We start from the raw sequence: 16,678 nt of genomic DNA on the forward strand, positions 1-16,678 counted from the left end.
AACAAAGTGGCACGATTAGAAGGCAAAAGGTGTGCCATCTCCCGAACAGGAGGTGCATTGTATGGGGTTTGGTGTAGTTCTTTCTTTGTGCCCGGGGTTGTCAAGGAAGTTTACGTCTGCGCAGTGATCTTGTTGGAGTTGAGGAGTCCAGTTCGAAGTGGGTGTCATATGTTTTTTTCTTTCTTTTGACGTTTAAGCCAGTGAAGAAAACTTTACCGGCTGCGGCGTCGCGAGAGTTCCAAGGCTTGACGGTGGCTCCATGACGGACGGCACCTGATACATTGAGCGTTCAGCATGTGGGAACTTTCAACTGGTTCAAGATGTCAAACCTTGGCCAAAGAGTAAGAGGGAATGCAATGGTGATTGCTCTAAACACCCAGATTCTCGGACACCCTTTACTTCCCATATATTTTCCTCGTTCTCTCATCCCACTCCTCATCATACCCAGTGTCAGGGTCCTCCTCCATATCTTCGTCCATCTCATCCACCTCGCCCTCCCACCCCGCCTCATCTGCCTGCTTCTCGGCGTAATGATCAAGAGGAAGATTCTGAAACTCTTCCATGTCGTAGACAGAGCCTGGCAACTCAACATCTCTTGGGATTGACATGATGCCAAATTTTTGGCACATGCCCCAAGACCCACTCGTACCATAGAATCCGACAATCTTGTGATTCGCTGGTGGCTCTGTAGAGGCGATTGTTAGTTTTCTTTCTCAGCCTCCACGCAGGGGGCGGCCATGAAGCTTACCAAGAACCTTGACCTCATGCAGCTCCAAATGCGACGCAAAACTCTGAAGATTCAAGCCACCTCTTGCCTGGCCATTAGACAACCACACTCTCAGGCCTTTTAAGACGTCGTGGTTCTTCAGAGCCTTGGAGACGGCCACCTTGGTGACTTCAACTCCAGGTGGGATCGCCATTTTCCGCGCCTGATGTCCTCCCATCTGTGTCGAAGGGAGTAACCTTGGGCCGCATGGCACCTTTGACCCATCCTCGTAATAGACATAGGCACCGTCCAACGCGCACCCGACCCTGACATCAATCATGGTGGCGTTCACAATCGTCCCATACCACTTGGTGCCCTTCCTCTTGCTCCGCCTCTTCAGCAAAACAGTCCACTTCCAATCATGATTCATGCCCCACTGTCCTTTCGAACGTTCCTCCTCCTCGGCGTTCGACCCAACGGCCGTTTTCGTGAAGCGAAGGTCGGTCCCGGGAATACCTGCATCGATGTACTCAGCCGCTCGCAACCTCATCCAAGTCGAGATGTCATGAAACGTAGACTTTTCCCCATTCATACCCAGCGCCTCGATCCGATCCAACCCGCCGGTCGCCATCCTCTCCTCTTCGCTGACATGAGGGCCCAACCGCTCCGTGAACTCTCGCAGTGAGAATCTCACACTCTTGAGCGGCTCGCCAGGGTAGGTGAGACCATCGCTGATAGACATGTTCTTGCTGCAAACCCAAACACTGGCAAGCCCAGCATCGCACTTGATCTCAACATTTTGAGCAGCGCGGCCGTCCACAGTGTCCTCTACCAAAGGACAAATCTCAGGTGCGCCCTCTGGCAAGGTCACATAGCCCGGTAACTGAAACTCGGGCGCGCTATTGCGCAGAACAAGCGCGTCCTTGAGTTGAATCTGGTAGTATCCAGTCTGCGTGACGTCTGATCGGACCGGCTTCGGCTCCTTTTCTTCATCCTCACCCGCACAGCGCAACGCGCGCGAGAGAAAATGCTCTGGCCATTGAAAGTAACCCCACCAAGAATGCTTGAATGCCCACTTCAAGTCATTGCTGGTGATGAAATGAGGCTTGGTCGCCGAAGGGTTAAACGCCCGGATGATCTCCTTGTAAAACCGTCCCTGGCTCACGGAGCAAGCTTCCCACATGCATATAGGCCGCTCACAACGTTCCCTGCTGACTGCGTCCCCGACAGGTGTCGGGTCAAGGAGGCAGTCTGGAATCTCATCCATGAACCGGGGCCACGAGTAGGTCGACTGACTCCCTGACATGGCCAGCGAGAGGCCATCTGATTTGTGGATGGAGAAAAGGGCGTCTGGGAGGGTCCTTCCCAGCTTCTCATCAAAGTGCGCGTCCAGAAGCAGGGCCGCGATGACCGGTTTGTTGTTTGGGTGGAGAGGACCGCCCGAGTTCTTGACCGCTTTGGACATAATTCGGTACAAATCCTTGTGTCGCTGCTCCTGGCCTGCCTTTGATTTTCCCGCTTCCATCTCAGCCTCAACGTCGCGTAACTGGGAGATCGTCTTCTCGGTGCGGATGACGTGGATCCGGGGAACGGAACCCATGACCTGCTGCTTGCCAAAAGACTGCTGCTGGGCGTGCCTGCTGAGGGTGTCGCGGGAATATTCCTCTTCAATTCGAAACGACTGGCGAGGCAGCCCTTCCCAGTAGATGTTGTCGGCGGCCAAGGCTTGCCACATGTAAGCAGCCACACGTAGCTTGGAAATGGCGGCATCGAGACTCGAGTGAGTGCTGGAAATGTCGCCAAACTTGGCTGGTGGGCAGTCGATGAGGAGGGGTGAATCCTTTGCTACCAGGATGGCGAGATGAAGAGGCGGTACTTGGAGGAGAGGGGTGTACCGAAGGGATAGCTAGTTGCTGTGTCAGTGGCAAAACTCATGAGAAACACCAACAATTGGAGATGAACATACCTCAACCGCGTTGGCGGCATCATTCCCCGATGTCACAGTGATCTTGTTCAGGCCAGGGGAAAGCATAACCAAAGCCTTGAACTGTCCCAACGACAGCGGCCAGCGCTGGTCAGGGAAGCCGGTGTTGCCATGCTCATCTTCCACATGAACCAAGACAAAACTGCTCGGCTTGGGTTCGACAATAACAAAGTCCCCGCCCGTCGCAGAGGTCGGCTCAGTGGAGGCCACACATTTGCCGGAAAGCAGAAAGCATCGCTGGTGAACCTCCTCCACCTCGTCAACCTCGGCGTTTTCGATCTCAATCATGGTGACAAAATCATATACAGGCTGTAGGTAAAGAGGACAATAAACACGGAGATTTGACAGAGACAAGACGCTGGAGAACACCAAGTTTAATAGTTAACAGAATGTCGGTGAAGCGCTCCAGCTTTCGTGGTGTTGTTCCAGGCAGAAGATGGAGCCCTGGGGTGATGCCCCACAGATGCCTGGACACAAGAACCAGGCCCCTGCCTAGCGCACAGATGGTAGGGCGCTGTGGGGCCTCGGCCCTGTCACAGATGGAGTGGCGCCTGGGGTGCATCAACGTCGACATGCATCGGCAGGCAGATGGGTGAATGAGAATTGCGATCTGTTTTTGATGCCAGTCCCGGTATATGGTGAGAATCTTCCTCACGTCCCAGACAAATGCCCAAGAGCGCAATGAATAAAAAAACAGAGCCGGTCAAACTTCCATCAAACACCCACCCCATCCGAGCGCCCAAAGGCAAGTCCTCGAGATACGGGGTATAGATCGATCATCGCCACTTTCTGTTCCAAATTCCAGCAAGAGTGCCAGGCAGAAAAAATAGCGGAAGTAAAAGGGCCTCACTGTGAAGGTGTCGAGGATATCGTTCATCATCCCGGGTGGGATCTGTGGTTCCTTTGGGGAATACAAAAGAGGACGACTACTATAGAAATGATTCTCTGAAGTATTGTCGACATGAGCAAAAAAAAAAAAAGAAAAAAAAGATTGGGATTCTGGCAGAGAAGTCGAGAATATATACTCGGCAGTGGTGGCCAGTGCGCCGCTGCATTCACTCGCACGGGCCAGGTGAAGTTTTGGGGGGGGGGGCCACCAACCGGGAGAGCAACCAGCAGAGCAACGAAGCAGGCCGGTCCTGGTGATGATGGGAGCTCCAAGTGGGCCAAGATGTTAGTTGGAGATCAAGCTTCCCGAGCCATCAAGCCTTGTGGTGGTAGGCAGTGAATACGGTGGAGGATCAACATGGGGATTGGACGTCTTGCTGAGGCATCATCCGAAGAGTAGGGACAACAACGGCGGAGACTGTCTCAACCACCACCACGTGGAATCAAGCCCCAGACGGGAGTGACGCAACCTGGAACCACGTCAGTGTGGACCAATGGCTGAAGCACAGGAGAGGTCAGTGAAAAGGACAAAGACGTTGCACAATACTAGCATCAGGGGCACCACCAGGCCAAATGACAGAGGCACAAAGAACGGTCCAAATGAGCTGGCGTTAAGCAAGCAACGGGAGCAGTACCCCCGAGCTACCCGAGTCCCTCACTCAAAATAAGCTTCGACCAAGGTGTCTCCCATCTAGCGGCCGACATGAACCAGACACGGACGGCAATTTATAGTTTGCGCCTGCTCCCCTTTCTCTTGGACCGCAACGGCCATAAGCGCAACGTGGGTGACGTAGGAATAAGTTCCCAGCCATTGCAACCTACCACAGCTTCTCTTCTCTGTTTCCAGTCTTACCAGCCATCCTCGACAGCTTCAGCACCCTCTCAACAACCAGTGCTGTCGTCGTGTGACAAGACCATCACCAACGACTCGTCGTCAACACTCCCCCGCCGCCGCCGTCGCCGCCACCGCCTCACTCACGCTGCAACCATTTTACCACCACATCGATAACCCCTTTCGCCCGGGGCTATGGGGCCCGACGAGATCGAGATGGTACCGCCCAAGACGCCACGCGGTTTGCCCCCCTCAGAAACAGATTACCAGCCCGTCAACTGGAAGAGGCTCTTTTTGCGCCCAAAGTACCTGGCCATGTGGGTGGTCTTGGTGGTTATTATCATTCTGACCGCCATCATTACCATCTATCACGACAAGGTTGTTGAGGTGGGTGATATTCGACATTTTGACAATGTATGTGGTGGCAAGCAAGAGATACTGACTGCGCATCCTCTCCAGCATCTTCGGCCCTTTGCCGAGAAAGTGCGCCATCTACCCGGCGGGTGGCTAATACCAATCGTCATCCTCATCGTGATATCGTTTCCACCTCTATTTGGCCACGAAATCATTGCGTTACTGTGCGGAGTAGTATACGGATTATGGATCGGCTTCGGCATCGTGGCGGCAGGCACCTTTTTGGGAGAAGGTAGGTGGCATTCGTGCCGTGGCTGATGATGGCAGTGTCAAGATGCTGACAGGCCCAAACACAGTTGGTACTTGGTTCGCCTTCAAGTATCTATTTCGACAAAAGTCGGAGAAGCTCGAAAGGACAAGCTTGAGCTACGGCGCCCTGGCGCGCATCACTCGTGATGGGGGTTTCTGGGTATACTGCTTCCTGTCTTGAGACTAGAATTATCAGGCGGCTAACATGTGGACGGTATAGATTGTCCTGATTATTCGCTTCTCGGCGATACCTACCCACTTTTCCACCGCCGTCTTTTCCACGTGCGGCGTGAACTTCTGGATCTTTGCCATTGCGACGTTCCTTACGCTTCCGAAACAGATCTTTCTCGTCTATCTCGGTGTCCTCCTACTCCAAGACAAGCCGGACGACGCGCCCAAGAACATTGTGTTTGGTATCGCGTTTGTGTTGACCATTGTCATGGCAGGCTACATCGGTTTCAAGATGCGGTTTGTTAAGAAGATCTTGATCGAGGAACAAGAGGAAAGGAGAAAGGCTTTAGCAATGCCGATAATGGATGACACGGCCAATACCGGGGATGGGGTCTTGGACCCAGAAAGAAGCGAGGTTCGTGATCCGTGGACGGGGGAGGCGCAACACAAGTTTCTGAACAGGTCGAGTCAGTATGAGGCCCTTTCCCAGAACGACTTTAGCATCGCGATGCCAGGTCCTGCCGCCGGAAACCACACGCCGCTTGGTGAACCCTCCAAGGGACCGTCCACTGCGCCATCCGGGTGGACGACAGAGGCTGTCAACACACCCGATAGTCCAGGAACGCCGCCAAACGAGTACTTTGGGCAGCAACCGGCAAAAGGGTTTCAGTGGGTGTGAGGGATGGTGTTGCATCAAAATGCGCCATGTTACCTTGAGTTTGGATATAAAGGTTGAAGTGAAACAAAGGGCAAACAGTAGTGCATGGGCGTCAGGTGATGTTTTTCTGGCGGTGATGATTTGTTGAATTGCTGAGGGGCAGGGGCCACGTATTTCCAGCGTTGCCAAGTGGACTTGGCCAGAGGGCAGAGCTTTGAGCTCTTCTCAACAGGGCTTCGTTTATCGAACCTATGGTTCCAATAACACTCGAGATTGGGATCTATTGCAGATAGAGATATGCAAGTACATTACCGACATCCTGGCCTGTGTTGACTGGGCTGTGCAAAGCCAAGACTGTTCGCTGGTGCCCTTTGGTGATGGCATCATCAAAAGAGGTCTTCTTGGCTCTTCTAATGATTTCGTAACTTCATCGAAGTCAGAGGGTTCACGATGGTGTAAAACAGAAGGGAAGCAGAACAACTGAGGATCCGCCATCAACCGTTCAACATCACCACACCTCTATACGATATATCAACAATCCAATCAACAAATGAAGCTCCTCGCCTTCCTCGCCTTGGCGGCGTTGATGTTGCCGCTTTGTGCACCAGGTCCTCGAATATCAACAGAGAGATGGAGGAGGCTATTGCGAGGGAAACTGGCGAGGTTAGGTTACGGTATGAGGAGTTTAGCCCTTCGAGGAGCGCGTGGAGGGCTGTTCTGGTGCCGCAGGCGGTTCGGTTGGCGGGTAGGTGTGAGGGGGTTAATAACGAGGTTGGTGGGGTTGGTGGCTGGTGAGGTTAGGGAGTGTATTAGTGCTTTGGGGGTGAGGTTTGGAGGTGACTACGGCGATGGGGGTGAGCACTACAGCGACGAGTGTCGCGGGTGGGGTTGTTGACACGAGGTGTTTGATGGGGGTTGTGGGGGGTTGTTGGGGTGGTGGGGGAGGATAGGAAGACGAAAGTGGAAGAGGTTGCTGGTTGATAGGGGCTATGTTTCATCATTATTACGCTTATTTTTACAGAAAAGAGTGTCATATGGCTGCTGTTTCCGAGCATGTATTCCGTCTAGCAAGACCAAAACCTAAAATGGCCGATCCGAAGGTCTCCCAACAGGTGTGTCAGGCGACACCGGTTCCATCATGCTCACCCTCCCAGGCCTCCAGTTGGGTCCGACAGTAGACGTTAGTGGTGAAGGGGTTCTATCTCTTCCTTCATCGACCGACGGCAAAGACCCAACCGTTGAAGGTGCCCGATGCTGCTCCTGCTGCGGTTCCATCGCTTTACTCCCGCTGTCCGCCCCAGCCTTGACCCCAGGAAGCTCAAACACACCCGGCGGGTTCTCTGCCACAGCCGGCAGCGGCTTCTGCACCTCCTTCCCGTCAAGCTCCGTGTTAGGCTTGACCGCCGTACCATCCCCATCCAACTCCACAGTGCCACCCGACGTCCCAGTCTCATTGGCGGACACCCCCGTCACCATGCCCGGACTCGGCCCCGACCCTGAATGCGAGTGGCCCATCGTCGTAGGCGTTGACTTCGCGCCGGACACGTCCGCTGCTGAAAAGGGCACCGAGCTGGATCCGTTCTGCATCGTCGACTCTGACGCGTGCCTGAAGGAGGGCGAGTTGAAGACGGGTCCCTTGAGGACTGACTCGTCCGGCTCGGGCTCCTTGGCTGCGTAGGTTGATCCGATCCATTTTCTACGTTTGCGGAGGAAGCAAAGCGCTATGCCGCCTGCGATGAGGCCGGCGCCGAGGACGGCGCCAACGACGATGCCGGCTATGGCGCCGGTGCTGAGGTTGGAGCTGCCTGAGGAGGAGTTGCTGGATGGGTCGAGGTCGGCGTTTGGGTCGTCGGGGGAGGTGATGGGGATGATGGTTTCTTGGGCGCCTTGGTTCCAGATGCAGGAGGAGAGGTTGAAGGCTTTGCGTTCGTAGTCTACGGAGAGGTAGCTGAGGAATGTTAGTCTTGATCTCTTTGGAGGTGAGAAGCTGGGGGACATACGCTTCTTGTAGGAATGTTCGGCCGAGTGTGTACTGCGAGGAGCTGTTGGCTCGTCGCAAGGGGAAGTAGTGGCTGGTGTTGGCTACCAGAGGAGCCTCGGCTGTCAGGTCAAACGCGGCATAGGGGAGGACAATGGTTACGGTGTCTCCGCCCGACCTGACATCAGAAAGTCTGAAAGAGACTTGTGCGTCCGAGTCGAGGAGTCTGTTTCTGTGTGTGTCGTTCACAAGATACAAACCTGATTCCTCATCGAGTTGCAGTCCAAACGCTTCCTCAAACGCTTCACAAGCTTCTTCTGGCAGCCAGATGTTGGGGTCTGTCGAGTCGATGAACATCTCGATGGGTTCGTTAAGGAGGGTGGCAGAGTTGGATCCGCTGTAGCTGATGGACTGGACCACAACCACCAGATCTCGGGTGATGTCTTCTGCCAAAGAAAACGACACCGAATTCTCCCTGAATCGAGACGTGTCATATCCGGAGAACACTAATTGACCGTAGACCTGTTTCAGCCGGTATTTCGCCCCGGCTGTGTAGCTGTAGCTGAGACTTGGAATTTTCTTTTGGTCTTTCAGGGTCGTCAAGAAGGATGGCGATGAGGTGTTGGCCAAGGAAGTGAAATTCATGGGCTGATTGCTGAGACCAAAGATGCCCCTGAAAGAGAACAATGTTAGCTTTCACATCAGTTCTTTCAAGAGGACGGATCACATACAGATAAAACGGCTCTGGAGCAGCTATCATGCCCACTGTCTGATCGTCAAACTCAGGCCCGTTGAGCCCCAGTCCCAACTTTTCCAGCCCAAACTGAACTCCCACATCGTACCCAAGATGCGCCCCAAGTCCAACGCCGTCATGGTTGATCCCGTATTGGCCTATGTCTTGCCAGGTCGAGGACTCGTTGGGGTCAAACAAGTTGCCTCTTGAAACGGCGCAGTCGGGAGGTATGGTGCCAAATGCCTCTCGTGAGCAGGCAAGTTCTGTTAGTGGCACTAGTGTATGGGGTGATGCTGTTGAAGGGAGCACCCTGATGAACTGCTCCGGTGTGCCGACCCGGATATCGAATGTGCTCCATGGGCCATCGTTACCTTCGCTGGTTTTGTGTCAGTAGTGATAATTTTGGCAAGACGTTGCGAGACTGGAACGTACAAGTACTGACTACCAGGAATTACAAGAGGGCCTGGCTTGTCGTTTTGCGCAGCTGTCTTGTCAATCAAGAAGGCACCTGCAAATAGGCCTTTTGAGGGGCGCATTTTGAAATTATATGAACACAGAATAGCGTACTAAAGGTCGTTCATTTTCCCTTTGTAAAAGGGCCAGGTCAAGTTGTCATATCTGTGAGGGTAGCAAACAATAACATCTCGCCGAAATTCTCGTGGGCGCACTACTTTTTCGCCTTCTACCCTTGATGATCGCTGACGACTTCTTTTGATGAACCCAGACATTCGCAACACCGGGATGCCACCCCATGACGTGAGAACCGGGCGAGTGTTGTCAGGGGCGTGGTCCCAAGTCAGAGACGTCACCCCGCAGCGGACCCCCTGCCGTCTATCGTCAATGCAACCCTCCACACCCAATCAACAAAACCGACGAGCCAACCACTTGCCTCTTCCAGAAGCTCCACTGCCTTGGCTTCCACTTGTCAAGCCAGGTCCCCGCAGCATGTCCAGGTTCCTGGCAGACCTGCAGGTGCATCGATGCCGGATTGGGCCTGACAGCGCTCAAAACAAGATGTCGAGAATTCGGGAACCGGATGGCCAGGACGTGGCATGCGTGGCAGACGGTGGCAGGGCTATGGTACCCTGCATGGGATTTGACCTTTGGAATAAATGACTGACCCATCTCCTGTTTTCCCGTGGTTCTGCCAGAGCTCTTCAAGTGCTTCGACATTCGTTGCCTTTCGCTCGTTCAACCAACGCCAACGTTGTTGGTCAAGGGTCAACCATGCTGTCGTCTTTGAAGACATTAGCGCCCTTGGGGCTGCTGATCCCGAATGTTGTAGCCTCTAGAGATGATGATGGTAAGCACAACACCCAACTATAGATCCAACTCGACAAAAGTAGCACAAGAACTGACAGTGGAGCAAGGGGACGACGTTCGCTTCAGAGTTGATAGCACTACAATCTACGACCCCCAATGCACGGCCAGTGTGACGGTGTACAACACAACGGTGGTGCAAAAGACACAGTTTGTTGACTACATCGTCAACATTACAAAAACCAACACTTGTTACGAGTCTACGACTGTGACGCTCAACTATACCGTGTCTGTCACCAACACAGACACAGACTTGGTCACTATCACCAACACCGGCACCGACCTTGTTACCATCACAAACACCGATACCGACTCCGTGACCATCACCGACACCGACACGGACTCTGTCACCATCACAACGACTGACACAGATGCCGTAACAATCACAACGACAGACACAGATGCCGTAACAATCACAACGACAGACACAGATGCCGTAACAATCACAACGACAGACACAGACGCTGTCACCATTACCACTACCGATACAGATGCCGTTACCATCACCACTACGGACACTGATGCAGTCACAATCACAACAACTGACACCGACTCGACCACTATCACCAGAACTGTCTACACGACCACCTATGACCCCTGCCCAAAGTCATGCTCCATCTCCGCCGCCAGCGTCCACCTCTACTACTGGCCCACGGACAGGCCGTACACCTATCCAACCACCTATGTCGACCCCTCGCTGTCCTACACCTTCACCTCTCCCTCGGTCTACATGTACATCCCCTCCGCCCAGGGCGTCAACACCCTAGGCGAGCGCGTGGAACCCTCCACAACAAACTGGATCCTTCCTCTCGACCTCTACGAAGTCTCCACCATCGCCCGTGGCTCCAACGCCACCAGGCAGCTCACCCTCGCCGACCTGGGAACCAACTGCCCGCAAACCTACAACCCGACCGCCATCGCCACCATCCCGAGGGACTGCGACCCCATGCTTGCAGCCCCCAGCCAAGTCCGATCCTGGGCCTACCCTTGCAACGCCTGCGGCCGGTTCGGTCTCTTCGACCCCCCCTATGCAGTCCCAACCACCACTGGACTTCTCGGCCCGTCGACCGTCGTGGTTACCGCCGAGCCGATCACGGTGACTGCCCCTCCTGTGGTTGAGACTTCTCCCCCTCCACCACCACCGCCACCCCCCGTGACAACGGGAGCGCTGGTGATCGAGTACCGCGACGAGGATGGAAATATCGTCTCAGCGACGACGATTGCCACAACGGGGGCTAGCGGTGGTACATCGACTAGCACGGTTGTCGTTGCGCCCACGAACACGGATGGTTCATCTCTCCCCACAGAGACAGGAATGGTCCCGGAGCCATCGGGTGGTGAAAGTTCAAACATTTTTACCATACTCCCCACGGACACTATTATTCCACAGCCGGGAGAGACTGGTTTGCCGACAGCAACGACAGGTGCGCCTGACGATGAGCCGCCTGTTGAGGTGACGTCGCTGCCTACTACGACGGTGGCGACGGCGGCGGGGAGGAAGCTTGTTGCTTCGAGGTCGCTGTGGTGGGTTATGCCTAGTGTGGCGGCGATTTTGTTTTGTTTGTAATTTGTAATGTATTTTTACATGATGATTTGATGATCGTTTTGGGTTAGAGAAATAACAAGGAAGCGTACTTTTTGAAGATTAAAAAGCGCCGTGGGTTTATATCTTGGTGATGAACGTGCATTGCGGCGCTGTCTGTGTGAATTCAGGCGTTCAGGGGGTCTGACGAAATGAATGTTGTGGTGTTTTTTTCCCTTTTGAGTGTCAAGGTGCTGAATGAGCAAGGGTGGCGAAATAAAAGCTCAATACATGCAGGTACCTCAAAGCTGGAATTGGAAGATAGGAGGTACCTTATTGAACACGAGGTGCTCTATGTTCAGATCTTCTTCCTCTACAAGCCGCCCATCACACCCGCAACAGCGACCCCCACAGCCGCCACACCCATCACATAACCAGTCTCCCTTGCTGCTCCAGCGGTGCTGGTGCTCGTCGTGCCAGTGGTACTTGTCCCCCCCTCCCCATCGTCATCAGTCTCCTCCCCATCATCCCCCTCATCACCACCCGCACTCCCAGCCGGAGCAGCCCCCAAAACCTCCACCAAACCACCCGGACTCAACTCGCCATTCAGCGCCCTCTGCGCAGTAACACACCCCCCCACATCAGTAGCCGCAAGCGCAAGCATTATCGCTACCGTGTCCACTTCGTCAAACACAGTCGCACATTCAACCGCGAAGTTTGTCACGTCAACTTTGTGCTTCGAGATCCAGGAACTGTGCGCCGCGTTCCAGCTGCTGATGACTGTGCCGGCTGCAGTGCGGGACCAGTTTTGCGCCCAGGAGCACTGCGCGCTGAGGTCGGTAATGGTGGATTGGCCGGTGGAGAAGTCGTCTAGCATGCTTGGGATGAGGTCGGGGTGTTGGGTGGGCCGGTCACGGTTGAGGGATGAGTAGCTTTGCTCGCAGGGGGATGTGGTAGTGCGGGTTGGTGTTGGCGAGGCTGTTGCGGTGGTTGCTTCTTGTCTGGGTTGGGGTTGGTGGAGGTTGGGGGACACCGTGGCGACGGTGAGGAAGGGGAGGGTTGTGGCGGGCTTCATCTTGGGTGGTGTTCAAATTGGAAAGTTTCGGTTGAGAAGAGTATGGGTGATGGCCGGTGAGGTAGCAGTGTGGTTCATGCTCGCGGTTTTAAGGGAATTTGCCGAAATAGGTGGGTCGTGGCGGTAGGATCACCATCCATGTGGTTGTGAGTAATGGATTTAACGAGCGGTCCCGCATCGCGCCACAATCAGGGTTGAATATAACCATCGAGACCGAGGCTGCCATTTGTTTTACCCGTGCTTGGCGTCCTTACACCATAGCAGCACCAGCCCACGCCGCCGCACCAACAACTCCTAGCACAGGCACCATATATGCCGTTTCGCGAGCTCCAGCAGCAGTCGAGCTTCTCGAAGTAGTAGTCACTGGCGTGCTCACACGCTCCCAGTCACCCGTCCAAACAATCCCGCCATTGTCGGTCGGAGTAGTAGGAACAAACGTGCCGAACAACAACTCCATGTTTGTCAGGCATTCTTCCAGGCCCGTGGCAAACTCTTGAAGATAATCCACCACTGTTTTGGTACCCAGCACCTCCAGACAGCGTTCGGAGAACTCGCTCAGTTGCGGCTTGGCCTGTGCGATCCATGACGACCTTGCTTCTCGATAGGTTGAAAACACGGTGCTGAGCTCGGAGGGGAGCATTGTCAATTCTCGAGTTGGAATACCAAGGTACAGCGAACACACCGATGTGTGATCAAGTTCTCCCCGCGAGTCCCTCGGTGTCCTCATAGACAAGGCCTCATTCGCACCTTCACTCGCCGCACTTTCGCCGTACGGCCGGAGGACAGGTGGTTCCGTCGGGTAGCTGCGAAGAATTGAGCTGCTTGTGAAGAGACAGTTCTCCACAGCCTCGAAGTTTTCCGTGGGTGTTGGCGTCGGAATTGCTTCGGTTTGACGAGGGAGGATGGCGTGCCAACTGGCATGTGCTGGGGTTGTGAACACGCCCCACAGAACGGGGAGAGATGAATATGTTGACAGGCGCATTACGAGTTGGTTGTTCAATCAAACTTTCAGCGGGTTATTCAAGGTCGACAGGAGACAGAATGAGGCATTCCAGACGCGTCTTCTCTACGGGAACGACATCCGTTATATTTGTCTGTTGCGTTAGGTTGCATCGGCAGAAGGCCCGCGCATAACACGCTCAATAGCACCTCTTGGCAAGGCTTTCACAGGGCAATTTCCGAGGTCACAGTCCCAGCCAACCCCCTGACCAGAACGGCCATATCCCGTGTTATCCCCGTATTATCCCCCTCCTCGAACGTGAATGAGGTTCACCTGGCATATTCTAAGATCACAAGCTTTTGAGATGCTGGAATTGGCTGGCATTTATGAGGTAACATAAGGCACATCATTCTCTTCCTTCCCGACGCAAGATAACGCCACCCCTCAGTTACAAAAAGTCTTGAGAGTATGAAAAGTCCGAACGTCGTAGCAGGTCCCAGGGTACACCTGCATCTCGCTACCACTACAATCCGTGTCTCCATAGATGAAAGCTAGGTACGAACCTACCATTAGCAGTATTTTTATAGATATGGACAACAAGAGGTACTCACTGCGACAAGTATCAGCAATGCTCCTGACAGTGAGTGACTGCCCAGGAAGCGAGAAACAGCCTTGGTCGGAGTTGGTCCAGCTGCTCTTTCCATCGGTGTTGCACGTCCGGGTGTCGGACCAGGTGTCGAAGACCACGGCTGGGTCTATGAGCTTTGATCGAGCACGGATACTGGAGTCCGTGTTGATCACTGCGCCCAGGATGGGGCTTGAGAGGAAGAAAAGAGCGGCGAGGTTGATGGCGATCATTGTGACCGTGCAAAAATGCTCGGGATCTAAGTGGTTTGCTGTGGTTGTTGAAGGGGAAGATGATGCGGTTATGGACTGAATCCCTAGGTGGGGGGAAGGGGGTTTTATCCTTTGATATCTAACTGCTCGAAACTGTGTTCTAGCTGTCTGTTAGATTCGAATAAGGTACTCTAAGACATCGTTATCTGGCTACACATGTCACAAACACTCTGGTTTGAACACCATCTTACCACGAACTCAGATTCTTGATGCTTATATCGATATTAACTCGGTGTGACGAGCGCTGCGCGGTACTCAGCTCCAGTTTTGTGCCATCATATTGGACTGAGTCACTGAAACATCAGGTTATGCAATTCAAAAGGAAAGAAATAAGACAGAAGCAAAAGTCAAGGGTCTTGTGACACCCTCTCACTGCTGGCTTAGATACACAAAAATAACTGGGAATATGTTGTGAACATGAAACCGACATTTATCTCCGCCTGAGCGGTGGACATATTCTCAGATTGAATATCAAAAGAAAACGCAAAAGATCGTAAACTACATTGGCACGCCTAAATGACTGAAAAAGACACAAACTACTACCTCTTTGTAGTATAAAATTCTTCAAATGTACCGACATCCCCCGTTCCTTGCCCAGAATACGCCACAATAACCCGCATAAAACCCTCACCCCTGGAACACCGGCGGCCCAGGCGGCGTGTACTTGTCAAACGGCACATAAATGTTAAAAAATAACCCCGGATCATCATACGTATAACCCCTATTAAAGTCAAAATCCTGGTCCGGCACCGCCTCCCCCCCGCCCGTAACCTCGACCTGAACACAGCTAGGGTAGCTCTCTGGCCCCCTCGTGTTGTCAACCTTGAAGTTGATATCCGCCATATGCAGCGCCAGCAGCTCCTGCCGAATGAGATACTTCCCCGCCGCCAAACTAGCAGGCAGCTTGAAGTCGGCGCGCCCCTTGTTGGCAATCATCTTGATGGTGGCCCACTCGCCATTCTCAAAGCCCTCCTCCGCAATCTTTGACCAGATGGGCTGAGCACCGTTGCCTTCGGTGAAGGGGGCGATGTAAGTGATGATGGCGCCCTTGTGGGAAGGGTCGAGGATGTCGGTTGGGTCTTCGGGGCGGAAGTGGAACCAGCGGAAGGAGAGGGTGGCTCCTGCTGGGGCGGAGACGAAGTCCGGTGCTGGGGTGCCGCCGTTGGTGTTGCAGACGATGTCGGGGGATTGGAGATCGCGGACGGGGTCGTTGGTTTTGGGGGAGCGGATGTACTTGTTGCGGCCGTCGCCTTGGTCTTGGCCGTTGACGAAAACGCCGAACATGGTTGCGTGGGCGGAGATTAGGGGGGTGAATGCCAGTAAGGCGGCGAGTGTTGAGGTGCTGAAAAGCATTTTTGGGCAGAATTGCTGTGATGTTGAAAAGGAACGGCTGGCGCAAGCGCTTTGACTAGAAAAGGAATGGCTGTTTGTATTGCCACAACAAACGGATCTGATGAGTTGGGATGAATGAATTCTGGGATAATAATCGTGCGTGCACAAGAGAACCTCTTTATATCTCCAAGATTCAATCATCGACTGTCAGTCGGTAAAGAATCCATGGTGACCTATAGGTCAATACGGCCAGGACATCAAGGCCTCGGGAGCACAATGAGGTCAGCAATGCGGCGAACTGCTGAGAAAACATTCGTCCAGTGCTTGGGTGGGTCAAATATGGTCCTTGTAGAAGGCAAGGATGCAAGGTGTCTAGCAGTATCATTGGTTAACTTTCTTGTCTTTTAGGAAAAGACCACTAGTTGGCACCCATCTGGCCTGTCTCTGTTTCAGGGGATAGTTCAGACGAGGTCACGCTTTGTGGGGATATCGCCGGTGTCCCGGCAAGCTGGGCGGGATGCTGGGCCGCTCGCTGTGCCGTTGGCTTTGCGATGTGTTAAATAAGGCCCTATGAAACATGGCCAAGGTGCTCGCTGGTAATGGTGTGCTGCAAGGGGTGAAGGTTCAAAAAGGCGCAGCTATGGCCAGATTCCCGACCAACAACCTTGATGGAGGTCAGGACTTAGATGCGCCAATCTTCCCAACGGCTAAATTGATGAGACTAGGGTCTTTCTGAACTTTGATAACGTCTTGTTGCAAGTTTTCAATTTCTGTGTCAATCTGAAATAGTCGCTGAATGAATTGATAGGGTTGCATGAGAGCGAGAAAGCGATGTTTGACTAAACTTGCCCTTGACCATACACGCGATACTTTAGGAGCAGTTTTTGAACAGTTAGGAACGCAAACGGTTCGGGGCTTGCAGTCGGCCTCCTTATCAATGGATATTCGGACTCGATCATTTGGACAATCGTCAACTGTT

The 16,678-nt window shown here is 53.5% G+C and overlaps 9 protein-coding genes across 9 annotated transcripts; 3 read left to right on the forward strand and 6 right to left on the reverse strand.

The window, feature by feature from the left end:
- Positions 1–395: 395 nt before the first annotated feature.
- QC761_507000 (uncharacterized protein) lies at positions 396–3,224 on the reverse strand (the record flags this gene model as incomplete). The annotated part of the gene is made up of 3 exons (XM_062879920.1): positions 2,673–3,224; positions 749–2,612; positions 396–685 (listed from the first exon to the last, which is right to left on the reverse strand). Exons 1-3 carry the CDS (start codon positions 2,976–2,978, stop codon positions 396–398), a joined length of 2,460 nt encoding a protein of 819 aa, XP_062731204.1. The 5' UTR covers positions 2,979–3,224.
- Positions 3,225–3,651: 427 nt separating this feature from the next.
- QC761_506990 (uncharacterized protein) lies at positions 3,652–3,918 on the forward strand (the record flags this gene model as incomplete). Its single annotated transcript, XM_062879919.1, has 1 exon — positions 3,652–3,918. One exon carries the CDS (start codon positions 3,652–3,654, stop codon positions 3,916–3,918), a length of 267 nt encoding a protein of 88 aa, XP_062731205.1.
- A 687-nt stretch (positions 3,919–4,605) lies between these two features.
- TVP38_2 (Tlg2-vesicle protein) lies at positions 4,606–5,960 on the forward strand (the record flags this gene model as incomplete). The annotated part of the gene is made up of 4 exons (XM_062879918.1): positions 4,606–4,797; positions 4,870–5,056; positions 5,121–5,233; positions 5,294–5,960. 4 exons carry the CDS (start codon positions 4,606–4,608, stop codon positions 5,921–5,923), a joined length of 1,122 nt encoding a protein of 373 aa, XP_062731206.1. The 3' UTR covers positions 5,924–5,960.
- An 872-nt stretch (positions 5,961–6,832) lies between these two features.
- Positions 6,833–9,325, reverse strand: QC761_506970 (uncharacterized protein). Its single transcript, XM_062879917.1, has 4 exons — positions 9,046–9,325; positions 8,612–8,989; positions 7,903–8,553; positions 6,833–7,850 (listed from the first exon to the last, which is right to left on the reverse strand). The coding sequence occupies exons 1-4, from the start codon at positions 9,147–9,149 to the stop codon at positions 6,983–6,985; spliced, it is 2,001 nt and encodes a 666-aa protein (XP_062731207.1). The 5' UTR covers positions 9,150–9,325; the 3' UTR covers positions 6,833–6,982.
- Positions 9,326–9,840: 515 nt separating this feature from the next.
- Positions 9,841–11,500, forward strand: QC761_506960 (uncharacterized protein; the record flags this gene model as incomplete). The annotated part of the gene is made up of 2 exons (XM_062879916.1): positions 9,841–9,916; positions 9,984–11,500. 2 exons carry the CDS (start codon positions 9,841–9,843, stop codon positions 11,498–11,500), a joined length of 1,593 nt encoding a protein of 530 aa, XP_062731208.1.
- A 328-nt stretch (positions 11,501–11,828) lies between these two features.
- On the reverse strand, positions 11,829–12,530 carry QC761_506958 (uncharacterized protein; the record flags this gene model as incomplete). The annotated part of the gene is made up of 1 exon (XM_062879915.1): positions 11,829–12,530. The coding sequence occupies one exon, from the start codon at positions 12,528–12,530 to the stop codon at positions 11,829–11,831; it is 702 nt and encodes a 233-aa protein (XP_062731209.1).
- Positions 12,531–12,780: 250 nt separating this feature from the next.
- Positions 12,781–13,512, reverse strand: QC761_0082410 (uncharacterized protein; the record flags this gene model as incomplete). Its single annotated transcript, XM_062872865.1, has 1 exon — positions 12,781–13,512. One exon carries the CDS (start codon positions 13,510–13,512, stop codon positions 12,781–12,783), a length of 732 nt encoding a protein of 243 aa, XP_062731210.1.
- Positions 13,513–13,914: 402 nt separating this feature from the next.
- QC761_506955 (uncharacterized protein) lies at positions 13,915–14,328 on the reverse strand (the record flags this gene model as incomplete). Its single annotated transcript, XM_062879914.1, has 1 exon — positions 13,915–14,328. One exon carries the CDS (start codon positions 14,326–14,328, stop codon positions 13,915–13,917), a length of 414 nt encoding a protein of 137 aa, XP_062731211.1.
- Positions 14,329–14,994: 666 nt separating this feature from the next.
- On the reverse strand, positions 14,995–15,720 carry QC761_506950 (uncharacterized protein; the record flags this gene model as incomplete). The annotated part of the gene is made up of 1 exon (XM_062879913.1): positions 14,995–15,720. One exon carries the CDS (start codon positions 15,718–15,720, stop codon positions 14,995–14,997), a length of 726 nt encoding a protein of 241 aa, XP_062731212.1.
- Positions 15,721–16,678: the final 958 nt, after the last annotated feature.

The sequence above is a fragment of the Podospora bellae-mahoneyi genome, chromosome 5, assembly GCF_035222275.1.
Source record: "Podospora bellae-mahoneyi strain CBS 112042 chromosome 5, whole genome shotgun sequence".
In the NCBI taxonomy this organism is placed as follows: domain Eukaryota; kingdom Fungi; phylum Ascomycota; class Sordariomycetes; order Sordariales; family Podosporaceae; genus Podospora; species Podospora bellae-mahoneyi.

What these genes read in the sequence shown, in the direction of transcription:
- QC761_506970 (XM_062879917.1), bottom strand. Translation starts at nt 9,149, where the DNA reads ATGCGCCCCTCAAAAGGCCTATTTGCAGGTGCCTTCTTGATTGACAAG. An exon ending in GCTCCAGAGCCGTTTTATCT is followed by an intron (nt 8,554 to 8,611) that starts GTATGTGATCCG and finishes GTTCTCTTTCAG; the next exon opens with GGGCATCTTTGGTCTCAGCA. An exon ending in CGAACATTCCTACAAGAAGC is followed by an intron (nt 7,851 to 7,902) that starts GTATGTCCCCCA and finishes AACATTCCTCAG; the next exon opens with CTACCTCTCCGTAGACTACG.